A 13,191-nucleotide genomic window follows, 5' to 3' on the forward strand; every position below is an offset into this window, starting at 1 on the left:
CTCTGTCATTGTGCCGCCATGTGACATGTGACTCCTTGTTGGATTTGATCTTTTATAACGACACATTTTATTATTAAATCCTAAATAAAAAAACAATGACCCATAACTGATTAACCTCTTAAAGGGGCACTCCGGCGCTTAGACATCTTACCCCCTATCCAAAGGATAGGGGATAAGATGCCTGATCGCAGGAGTCCCGCCGCTGGGGACCCCCGTGATCTTGCACACCGCACCCCGTTTATAATCCGTCCCCGGATCGTGTTCGCTCCGGGTCTGATTACTGGCGACCATAGGTCCGGCAACGTGTGATGTCACGCCTCCGCCCCAGTGTGACGTCACGCTCTGCCCCCCTTAATGTAAGCCTATGGTAGGGGGCGTGATAGCTGGATAGGGGATAAGATGTCTAAGAGCCGTGACCCCGCATCACACCTGGTTGGTCCCGGCTGCTAATGATAGCCGGGACCCTGGGCTAATAGCCTGCGTCACAAATCAATGCTCTGAGTGCTATTAACCCTTCGGACACGGCGATCAAAGTTGATCGCCACTTCCAAAACAAAAGTAAAAGCTTCCTGGCAGCTCAGTCGGGCTGATCGCGATAAAATTGCGCTGTCCCGATCAGCTAGATAGTGAGCGGAGGTCCCCTCACCTGTCTCCGTCGAGTCCGATCGGCGTTTGATTGCTCCAAGCCTGAGCTACAGGATTGAGCAATCGAGCCCCTAGAACGCTAATCCATGCAAAACTATGGCTTTGCAGGGATCAGGGTAAAAGATCAGTGTGTGCAGTGTTATGGCCTCCTATGGGAGCTATTACACTGCAAAAAAAAAGTGAAAAGAAAGTTAATAAAGGTCATTTAACCCCTTCCCTAATAAAAGTTTGAATCACCTCGCTTTTCCCATAAAAAAAACTGTGTAAATAAAATAAACAAATGTGCGTGCGTAAATGTCCAAACTATAAAAATATATCATTAAGTAAACTGCAAGGTCAATGGCGTAGGCGCAAAAAAATTCCAAAGTCCAAAATAGTGTATTTTTGGTCACTTTTTACATCATAAAAAAATTAATAAAAAGCGATTAAAAAGTCCGATCAATACAAAATTGGTACAAATAAAAACTTCAGAACATGGTGCAAAAAATTAGCCCTCATACCGGCCCGTAAGCGAAAAAATAAAAAAGTTATAAGGGTCAGAAGATGAGAATTTTAAACGTATACATTTTCCTGCATGAAGTTATGATTTTTTTCAGAAGTACAACAACATCAAACCTATATATGTAGGGTATAATTGTAACCGTATGGACCTACAGAATAAAGATAAGGTGTCATTTTTACTGAAAAATCCACTGCACAGAAACGGAAGCCCCCAAAAGTGACAAAATGACATTTTTTCTTCAATTTTGTCGCACAATGAATTTTTTTTCTGTTTCGCTGTGTATTTTTGGGTAAAATGACTAATGTCACTGCAAAGTAGAATTAGTGTCGCAAAAAATAAGCCAACATATGGAATTTTATGTGCAAAATTGAAAGCGTTAGGATTTTTAGAATGTGATGAGGAAAAAATGAAAATACAAAAACGGAAAAACTCTGAGTCCTTAAGGGGTTAAATTAAACGTCCGCACTTTCACAGACAGGGGGGCTCTGAGAGGCAGGGGCTGGAACAGGGAGTATTTCGCCTGGCAGAGGACCACCGGGTCGATTTTAAGATACAAGTGCGAGCATTTTTACTGCAGCCACTTTTAGCTTTATGCGTCCACTTATCCAATGGCACAGAAGCTGAATGTGCTCCTGTATTAGTTGCTGGTACTGCAGTCCCTCCCTTTTCAAGTGGACACTCAAAGTAGGCGGGTGCGCTGAGAGTTGGGGCTGGAACAGGTGGTAGCTCACCTCGCGGCAGACTGCCAGCTCGATACTCACCAGAATGGGTAATCAAAAATTTTTTATAAATTCAAATTAAATTAAATAAAAATTACATAGAAAATCTGCCACATCCAGACACTCTGTGGCAGTGATTCTAATAGCGATGCCTGTAATCTGCATGTCATACTGAATAACAGTATTATTTCACTAACACAGCACATTCCCTATGGATGTTAGGACAAGGCAAAGTGTTCTACACCCCTATTGAGCCTCTCTGTAGGCCAGAAATAGCCATTTTTAACAGTCATTCACCACAAATAAATTCAGACCGAACCAAATTTTTACGGAAAATTCAGCGGATCGGCCAAATCGAATTTTTCAAAAATTCGCTCATCTCTAGTCATCATATTATATGTATATACAACAAATCTCTGTGATTAACTAAAAAATTATTTCTATGCTTTCTATATTTTATCCTGCAGCTGAACACCAGGTGTAGAGTGCATGACACGATATCTATGTGCAGCTATTGCCAAACAGTACAGACACTGACTATTTATATCTATATAACTGTATGCTTCTGCTTACTCTGTGTCCATACGAATGTTCACCTTCAGTGTGTGTATGTCCACACGGGCTGTTGGGACTCTTTGCTTTTTCAACTGGCCATGTCCTGTTCCTAAGCAATGTTGCTATGGGCTACTGCAGCCCTGCCTACCTAGCTGCGGCACTGTTATCCATACCAGGTTTTGCATGTGCTGCAGCTAGGAATGACCGGATCTGTTGTCACATGCTGATTCTGCTGTTCAGCACCTCGTGGGTATTCACGTGTCAATCTCTTCACTTTACCTATGAGTATATATAAACCTTCACTGCATTGTGTTACCTTGCCATGACTAAGAGTTTGCTCTAAGCTCAAAAGGCATCGGCGTGCTGTTTTTAACGGTGTTTGTTTTTGTTTTCCATGTTTTTAACGTAAGCTATGTTTTAACAGCAATTCATCTGAGAGCTGGGCCCCCTTCTCCTTTCACCTTATATACCAAGTCCTTCTGTCTTGGTTGGTAAAACCAACCCAAAATACATTTTATGTAAAGCATTGCAGAATACTTAGATGCTATATATGTTATAATAATAGTATAATAGTAATAATAATAATTAGTATAAATAAAATGTATTATTAATATTAGTATTAATAAAAAGTATTATTATCATCATCATCATTATTATTATTGTCATTATTATTATTATTATTGATGTTTTCATGATGATTATTATTATCATTAGTATTACCAGTATTGTATAATTATGTGTTTCTTTTTTTTACCTACCTTAAGGCAAAGACAGGAATTTGTTTGCTGCAAGATGGTAGTCAAGAGCCTTTCAAAGTTCGACTCCACTTAGCCAAAGACTTATTGATGATTCAAGAACAGGATGTTATTTGTGTGTCTGGTGAACCTTTCTACTCCGGAGTAAGTAAATCATTTTGAGAATCTTAATAACATGATATTTACTCATCAGAACCATGTTGTTTTTTTTTTTTCATCATTGCCTTTACCAAACTAACTTACTGTCACCACATACTGTCCTTATATAAAAAGTTGGCTATCACTTTAAATGGCCATTTGGCATCCAAGAGACTGCCCAGTGATTTTTTGTTGTATTGTGAAAATTCCCCCAAAGGATATGCAATGATTAAAATTTTGGGACCCCATCTATCTCTAGAACCCCCCCCCCCCTTCTAACCCTGTTGGCCTAGATGCGGCAAATGGAAAAAGCTGGTATTACATAAATAGCATGCGCTGTTCTAAGATAATAATATAGCTCCCATAGAAGTAAAGGTTAAGGGGTGACCAAATAACTAGGGACAGTACAGAGATCTCTCCCCCATGATCTATTCATACCCAGGACCGTATTTATAACAAGGGGTCATAATTTATGTCTAGAGGAAAGAAGGTTTCTACACCAGCACAGATGGGGGTTCTTTACTGTAAGAGCAATGAGACTATGGAACTCTCTGCCAGAGGAAATGGTCATAGTGATCTCCATAAAAGAGCTCAAAAGAGGTCTGAATGCATTTCTGGAGAGTAATAACATTACAGGTTATGGATATTAGATCTATAGGGCCATAACATTGATCTAGGAATTTATTGTGATTACCATATTTGGAGTCAGGGTGGTATTTTTTTTTTTACCTTGGTATGAGGCAATTGGCATAATCTTCATAAGGGTTTTTGCATTCTTCTGGATCAACACAGTAGAGACAAAATAGGGTTATAGGTTGAACTTGATGGACCCCTGTCTTTTTTTTAACCTTTAAGGGGTACTCCGGTGGAAACATTTTTTTAAATCAACTGGTGCCAGAAAGTTAAACAAATTTGTAAATTACTTTATTTAAAAATCGTTTACTATTTAAAAATCGTAATCCTTCCAGTACTTATCAGCTGCTGTATACATTTCTTTCTGTCTGACCACAGTGCTCTCTGCTGACACCTCTGTCTGTGTCAGCAACTGTCCAGAGCAGGAGAGGTGTGCTATGGGGATTTGCTCCTACTCTAGACTGTTCCTGACATTGGTAGAGGTGTCAAAAGAGAACGCAGTGGTCAGATAGAAAAGAAATTCAAAAAGAAAAGAACTTCCTCTGGAGCATATAGCAGCTGATAAGTACTGGATTTTTTTTTTTTTATTACAAATCTGTTTAACTTTCTGGTACCAGTTCATTTAAACAAAAAAGTTTTCCACTGGAGTACCCCTTTACGAATTATGCCAACCAATGCTCCTTGTGCTTATATGCTAAATACTTAGCACAATATAACAATGATGTTTTATTTTTTATTTTGGGGGAGTAAAAATTAACTAGTCTAACATATAGCAGAATCACAGAGTGGTGGCTGAGCTTATTTTGTGGGTTAAAAGGCTAAGTTTATTTTTGGAGGGTATGTGGCTGAATATTTTTTTTTAAGATGTGTCAGGAACCACAAAATCAATGGAGAAGTGCAGTACAAATCACACAAAAAAACACAAAATAACAAACAATGGAGGAATCCAGGGGCTTGGTCAAACACACAGCTAGGAGTTTGGAGCCAAAGCGAGTATTCAGGAACAGCTGAAGCCAGGATACAGAAAGCAGTCAGAAGTAAGAACCAGGATCAGAACCCAGGGTGGATGTTAGGCAGGCCAGCCTCATACAGGGAACAACACTCAGATACACTCTTGGAGGTCAGAGACCACACAAGACCAGAGGTAGACTGAACTGTTGCAGTTTAACTAGCCAGGGCCCAGCAGGAAAGGGGCTGGCTGATCAACAGTTAACTTCAGAAACAAGTAGCTGAAATTTGCTAAGAAGCAAGTTTTGGTTTAGAGAAGGGATAAGAACCCTGACAGCATGTGGCTAAGCTGTTTCTTGGAGGCAAAGTGACTGAACTCTTTTTTGTGGGCATGTGGCTGAGCATATGTTCTAAGGCATGTAGATGCACTATAGTTGGGAATAATATTACATCATTTCTAGTTGACGTAAAACTTCAACATTGAGTGTATAGTAATGTATGTAATGTGTATCCCTCTTATTAGGTAAAGGGAAGCATGTCATAATGCCCCCATTATGTAGTAGGATGTTCACAAATGCATAGGATGTAGCATAGACCCCATAAATAACATGACAAGTGATATTGGGATGATCCATTTTAAACAGCATACATGGAAAATGGCGGGACAAAAGAGAAAAATGTGACACAAATGTATTTTAGTGATTATTATTAGTATTATTATTATTATTAATAATAATAATATTAGTATTATTATTTTAACTGTGGAGCTGTTTCTAAATTTTACATTTTTTTCCTAATCTCAGACATCTCATTTAACTTACATTATACATATTTCATTTATAGACAAAGACAGAATATGCTATAAAACTGTCTTTCATGGTTTTCTGCACAAGGTTGTATTTTCCCATTTCAATAGAAAATAAACAGTGATTTATATGATACATTTATTTTTTATTTTTGCAAGAGATAAATCTGGAAACCTCGGAAGACTATCATTTGTTGGCATTTACTTTCAAGATCAATCAACGGGAAGTATATGCTGTGTAGCCTTAGGCTTAGTCTCCACAGTACTTACAGAAGATCAAATTATAAAATTAATAAGTAACCATATAATAAAGTACAGTTTCTGTACTCAATCGTAAATCAAATTTAAAATCTATACGTTTCAAGTGAACAGCAAAATTAGCTTTTCAACACATCATTACCATGATCTTTAATATAAATATTGAGGTGTTGTAAATGTCTGGTACAAAAGGAAAATATATGTAGGGTCAATGAACTGCTCTTCAGGAAGTGATAAAGTATTTGCTGATTTGCAAATAATGTAATGTGAGTAGGGGATGAAATGTACAGTCTAATTTATACACAGAAGGCATATATTTCAGTTTCCTTTGATACAATTTAGGTATTGTGTTTTAAATTGGTCATTTGGAATTTCTGAATGAAAGAGATTGGCTGATTTGGATAAAACATTTTCAAATAGCATATATATATATATATATATATATATATATATATATATATACTCGATAAATGCAAAAAAAGAAGGCGAGTTTATTCCCACATGTCCAGAAAAACAAGCAACGTTTCAGCTCCTCAATGGAGCTTTTTTCAATGCTTGAAAAAAGCTCCAATGAGGAGGTGAAACGTCGCTTGTTTTTTCTGGACATGTGGGAATAAACTCACCTTCGTTTTTTCATTTATCGAGTGCTGCGCCAATTTTCTTCTATTTCGGGACTGTGATCTGGACAGGGCGCTGGCAACGGGAGTCTTTGGTGAAGTAGTGCTGCATTGAACTTGTTGAATTATATTTGTGGTCGGATCTTATCGTGAGACGAACGTCCCTACCTATTCTTATCCTACCTAACCACCTCGTATCTAACTATGCAGTCTGATGTGTGCCATTACTGCTGCGTGCAGAGTACACCTGTATAAAAGAGGGCATACCCTATAAGAGAAATAGATGTAAATATAAATATAAAGGGAGGGTGGGTGGGAGCAAAGAACCCGCGGCGCACACTGGTATCCGGCCACGGGCTCTTATGGGTCCTTCCAGCTCCTCCCACAAATACAGGCTAACTTGTTAGCCTTTACACTTGTGGTCGGATCTTATCGTGAGACAAACGTCCCTACCTATTCTTATCCTACCTAACCACCTCGTATCTAACTATGCAGTCTGATGTGTGCCATTACTGCTGCGTGCAGAGTACACCTGTATAAAAGAGGGCAAAACTCATTAATATAACCAAAATTCTTTATTAACAATCACAGTTCACATCACTAGAGACTGGAATGCCTCCGCCATTTCTCTGCGAGGATTAGGAATGTAACGCGTGAAACTGCCAGATTTCCAGCGACCTAACTTCTTTATAATGTGCGCAGGTACCCCATTGCGTGACGCGGCAGTGGCAGCACCAATACGAAATGAATGACCAGAAATCGCAGCCGGATCACCACCTACGGACCTAACCAGAATGCGTAAATGTTTTATGAACACTGAAGTCGTTAATGGGGAATTTTTAAACAATAATAGAGGAGCATCAGGCTGACTGTAATGACCTAGGGCCAATAATGAATCCAATACTTTAACTGGACACCACTTATGAGTCGTGGCGAAATACCGAATGGCTACTACATGCCCCGGTAACGTGGTCTTAGTGCTGTTCAACAACAACTCAAAATAATCTGACTTGCGTTCTAATTGACCCACCTTAAGAAACAAGCTGCGACTGTTACTACTGGTGAACTCTCCTGGTCTGAGAAAACCATAGTATCCAAGATACATAGCCGCCTTTACGACGTGACTGTCATGCTGACCGAATGGGGCACCATCTAATGCATCCGAAAGCTGCCGGAACAGCTGTCCTGAAATCGGCTGCCTGACGGCTACTTTGGGTGGCTCTGTTTTAGCAATGCCTTTCAGCGCTGCTTTGACCATGCGGGATGAAAACACAGAGTCTCTGTCAGGCTCAGTCAAGGAAAAGTAATGGTGGATTCCTGATAAATATAGTTTTATTGTATTGTGTGCTAACTGTAAATTAGTATGGCAAAACCCGATAAAAGCTAGAATAAATTCTACAGATTTCACATCTCCTTCTGGAAAATCTAGACAGAATCTCTGAAACACTTTCCATGCAGCATCATAAATCTTCTGAGTATTAGGAGATAAAGAATTAACCACAAGCTGTTTAGCTGTCAGCCAATGCTTTACTAGTCTAGGATCAGTGAATGCCACGGCGGGATCTGGGCCCCTTCTGGCTCTGCTTCTGGCATTACCTGTGAAAAAAGCGAAAAGTTCCTTCTAGAAAGAGCATCGGCTGCTATGTTTTCAACACCATTTATGTGCGCACAGGAGAAATTGAATTTATGATACAATGATAACCATACTAGTTTCCTAGCGAAGGACATGATGTGGGGGCTTCTGGACCTACCCTTCATGAGTACTTCTACTATAGCTGCATTATCTGATACAAAGAGTACAGTAGACTTCTCCCAGTAACGACCCCAAACCTGGGCTGCTGCTACTATAGGGTATAATTCGAACAGGGCAGAATTACGCTGGAAACCAGGCATCTGGCCTACTTCGGGAGGCCACGGACTCGCCAGCCATCTCTTACCCCAAATAGCAGCATAACCCAAGATGGCGGACGCATCTGAAAACACTATGGGGGATTGATCAGAAATTTCAGGGATGAAGAAGGAAATCCCATTCCAGTTAAGAAAAAACAGTTCCCACATCCTCAAATCGGCTACCGCTTGCTGATTTAGCTGAATGATGCTGTTTTGTTCAGGGGCCGTGGGAAGAAGTTCAAGCAACCTGGAAATAAACGTGCGACCTTGTGGAATTATGCGCATCGCAAAATTCAACATACCTAGAATTGATTGTAGCTCGACTTTGAGTATATGAGGACTGTTTTTTAGCTTGACAATTGCTTCTCTGACTCTCTGTAACTTGTCTGCTGGTAATCTTGCCTCCATTTTTTGTGAATCGAGCACAACTCCAAGAAAAGTGATAACTTGTGTGGGGCCCTCTACTTTATTGGGTGCCACAGGTACCGCTAGTTGCTCAAAAGCTGCCAACAGGATTGCTAAGTCCCTAGGCGTCTTATGAGGAGGCTCGATAAGCAAAAAGTCATCAAGATAATGGATGACATGATGGGATGAAAATCTATTTTCCAGAATCCAATGTAGAGCATCGGCAAACTTGTTAAACAGCCACGGGCTACTCCTAGCTCCGAATGTCAATTTGGTAGCAAAATAATACCTGTCCAACCACTTAATGCCATGCCATGCCATTTCCACAGTTGAGGAAGTATGGGCAGGAGCTTGAATGCATCGGAAATATCAGCTTTGCTAAGCCACGCTCCCTGCCCCTCACTAAGGATAATGGCGATGGCACTGTCGATGGAGGCATATTTTAAGGAAAACTCTTCTGCTGGTACGAGAGAGTTAAGACTAGGTATATGCGAAGAATATGGGGCGGACAAATCGTAAATCAATCTCTTTTTATTGGAGAACTTCCCGGTGACTAAACCAATAGGGTTCACTCTCCAGATGTCAAACGGAGGTTGCCGGAATGGTCCAATAATGAAACCCTTCTCCAACTCGACTTGGACAAGGGAAGATACTGTGCATGGATCTGCCAATGCCGACAGTAGATTCCTGCACTCATGTGTGACCTCGGGAAGAGACACTAAACCTGTGTGAAACCCACTGAGGAAACCGTTAACCAAAAACTCAACAAAACGCTGATCAGGATGATCTGCCAAGAACAGGTTCAAGAATTTTAAATTGACCACGCTTAGTCACGCCTTTTCGTTTTTCTGGGTACAAGCTGTTTTCGGATGAGCCCTGAAACAGATTGTGCATATGTGCAGCAACCTGCATTGCCCATAGTTGCACGAGGTGTAATTGTAGTTGTTGCATACTTGCGATTTACCCAGGTAACGAATAGGACGTCCCAGCTTATCAACCAGCCCGGACACCTTCTGGCTTCTCGGCTGGTTGGCCCCTGACGTGCTTGGCTGATTGTCTGCAGATCCTGAACTAACTAAATTGCACCACTCAGTAACATGTGTGCTGGACTGACACCTAGCGCATACCGCTGCCTTAAGACCCGCGAAATGGTTGCAATATATCTCTGTATCAACAGTAGCCCAGTTGACAACGTAATTAAACTGACTGAGTGCTGCTGCTGCTTTCGCTGCAAATGATTTGTGATAATCATAGAAATGATAACCGCCATACTTATGGTAAAATTCTGTTAGCTTGTACAGGTACTGGTCTAGTTCTTCTCTTCTGTGCGGTTTGACTGTGCATATAACATCCCTGTATATACTGAAGGCCATGATAAATTCAGACAAAGTCAGCTTCCTATTAAGCCTAGCATCTTTTGATTTCAGTACTACCGAAACGTCACCGCAGGCTATAGTCTTGTTTTCGGCAACATCATGCGTGGCTATCAATAATGAAGCTAAATTCACGTCTTTCCCTTCTAGAATATCACTCTTAATGTGTGCAGGGATGAAATGTGCTGGAGCTATATTGGGCACCGTGGACACTGTACCTGATTGACTAGCTTGCGGTACCGGAGGTGGTGGCATGACCGACGGTATGAGTGCCACTGGTGGTGCAGACCCTGCGGAAGGAGTGGTTGGAGTGACATCCCTGTTTTCTAAAGCCTCCACTCTACTTTGCATGTCAGACATATTAGTAGCCATATTATTAATAAGTGTATGTAACTGAGTAATCGACGTGTGTAGTGTATCCATGGACACTACTTCGTTGGAATTACTCGCTGTGTCTGACACCAATAGCCGGTAAAGTTCCGCTTTTCTGGCTGTCGCAGAAAAGGGGATTCCTTTCTTGGCCAATTCAGCCATAATCTTGGGGATGGTCCAGGTCCTGTATGACATCACACTACCCCGATCTGAAGACCTGGCTGGATTGTCCACGAGAGAGGCTGACTCCTCTATGTCTGAGACATGCGACATTCTGAAAAAGAACCCCAAAAAAACCCCCCCAGCACAATGAGACTCAGCTTACTCTAGCTAGCTGAGGTGAATGTACAATAGCGTGACTGTCACCAACCAATATTCCTTCCTGAACTTTACTCACCTGCCGACTGTAACCATAACTACAACGATAACTTATCTGAAGACATAATGGATACCACCAGAAAACCGCTGAGATGGGTAACGTACCCTGTGTAGTAACCGTGAAAAGTGAATCATCTACCCATGACCTGTACCAGAATTGCACCCTATGTCCTGGACATGTGACGACTACCGTGATTAATAGTGCACCGAATCCACGAGATAGTCGCAACCCAAAGGCGTGTCGGGTTCATGAGGCGACTATCTAGGATAAACAAAAGGATACCTTACCCGAACTGATGACGAATCACACCACCTAAAGCTGAACAATTAACCTTATTATAATTATTCACCATTTACATCCACAACATTCGACTGAACTAACGGTGCCCCTAACAAGTAGCTGAACACGTACCCAGAAACGACCGAAACTTGAGGATTACTGCACGACAGCGAATGTTCACTGATGACACCCCTGTGCGACTAACCGGATGTAGAGAGTCTCCTTGTCGTGAGGAATATGCCTAGTCTAACTACGTCCAGCCCGAACAAAGTCGTGAAGATAATCTAAATTATCAAAAACATCCTATTACATGACAACCTGTCACCACGTGATCACTAACTAACAATGCACTATACCTGATTGATTCCTGCTCATACGGTGATAGCTACTGAAGACTGGCAGATGACTCAAAAGACCGACCAATTTTACCCCGGACCTAAAAAGGAATAATTCGTAACTGATCATATACACACTAATTGCAACAATATTGGTTATCCTTCTGACAAAGCGCATGTAGTTGCATATCTTTAACTGTGGGAACCGATCGCTTGTGACAATGCTGCACGATGTGATTCATTATATATTCTATCTTGCTTCGACTGAGCTAATAACCTCGTAAGCTTCCCTATGCCACATAATCTATCGTACCTAAGTATGGCCATGACTTGAAAAACTACTATTGCGCTACTGGCTATAACCCATGACGCTACATACCATCCGTATTGCAAGATGACCGAACAGCACGTGACGTAAATATGATGAATACTCACAATTTCAGGCTGTAACTAAAGATGAATATATGAGGACCTAATGACCACACAACCACCATGACTGTGATACAGTTGCCAACATAAACATAACATCTAAAGCCAACCTGGACCATCCATTGCCGACTATATACACACATACACGTATATATACATACACAAACACTTATATATATATATACTCACACCGACGGTGGCAACCTGAACCAATAACTATACGATAAAGAAATGTGTATGTAACCCAAATTATGCAGAATGCTTAACCCTGAGACCGTACTGTGGCTGCAAAAGACTCGGGATAATAAATGAATCACTCAGCCAACCTGCCGCTCGTGGACAAGCTGCAACTTGATCGTGTTAATGAAGCCTCTGCACATAACATTGACAGGCTGTGGCTGGGTCGAGCAATGTGATCAGGTATATGGATAATATAACTGAAGAAACGTGTTCAGTAGTTATTGCGTAACCAGAGTCAGTCACGACTGATCTCTTAAATAATGCGACCTGGGCCAGTACTGCCCCCTGTACATGGTTAGTGACAGTGATACCCTTTACTGTGTGTACTTTGTAGTAGCGTAACCTGAGCCAGCCTTGCTGAGCTGAGCCAGCGCGGTCTCCTGTGAATATGCATTTGAATAGATAACCGACCCAGTCCCCCTATAACCTGATCTGTGGTAATGACTTGCTAACCTACCCCCCCCGTATTTAGCGTTACGTAGCGTGGCCAGTCCGGCGCTGACCCCTGTAAATATAACTGTGAAATGAATCCGGCATTGCTCCCCCCGCATGCAGCGCAACTAATCAGCCTGCCTAGTGTCAGCGCTGTGTAGCGTGGCCAAGCAACGCTGACATTTAAAACAACAACCCGGTCCTGTCCCCCTAGTAAAATAACCCCCTGCAACAACTTGTAATGGTACAGCCCCGTGTCTGTGCTGTGTAGCGTGGCCGAGCCGGCACTGCCCTCTGAGCCGGTGCTGCTGCCCACTGAAAAGCCCGAGTGTCATGCCTGTGCCAGCACTGACACCGGGACCGTAGCGTGACCGAGCCTGCATGAACGAGCGTCCCACATTGTAGCATGGCCCGAGCGGGCTGAAATTAAATCAACCTAGGGTCGGGCTGACCGGGGATCCCTTCCATCTACGGCTCACCTC

The 13,191-nt window shown here is 41.7% G+C and overlaps 1 protein-coding gene across 5 annotated transcripts in view; it reads left to right on the top strand.

The window, feature by feature from the left end:
- The window catches only part of SNTG1 (syntrophin gamma 1), a 647,197-nt gene that overhangs the window by 422,837 nt on the left and 211,169 nt on the right, over nt 1-13,191 (top strand). For all 5 annotated transcript variants that reach the window (XM_056521890.1, XM_056521891.1, XM_056521889.1 and 2 more), the window contains one exon: nt 3,186-3,320. In XM_056521890.1, coding sequence (XP_056377865.1) covers nt 3,186-3,320 — 135 coding nt within the window. The remainder of the gene's footprint in view (nt 1-3,185; nt 3,321-13,191) is intronic.

The sequence above is a fragment of the Hyla sarda genome, chromosome 5 (assembly GCF_029499605.1).
Source record: "Hyla sarda isolate aHylSar1 chromosome 5, aHylSar1.hap1, whole genome shotgun sequence".
NCBI classification, from domain to species: domain Eukaryota; kingdom Metazoa; phylum Chordata; class Amphibia; order Anura; family Hylidae; genus Hyla; species Hyla sarda.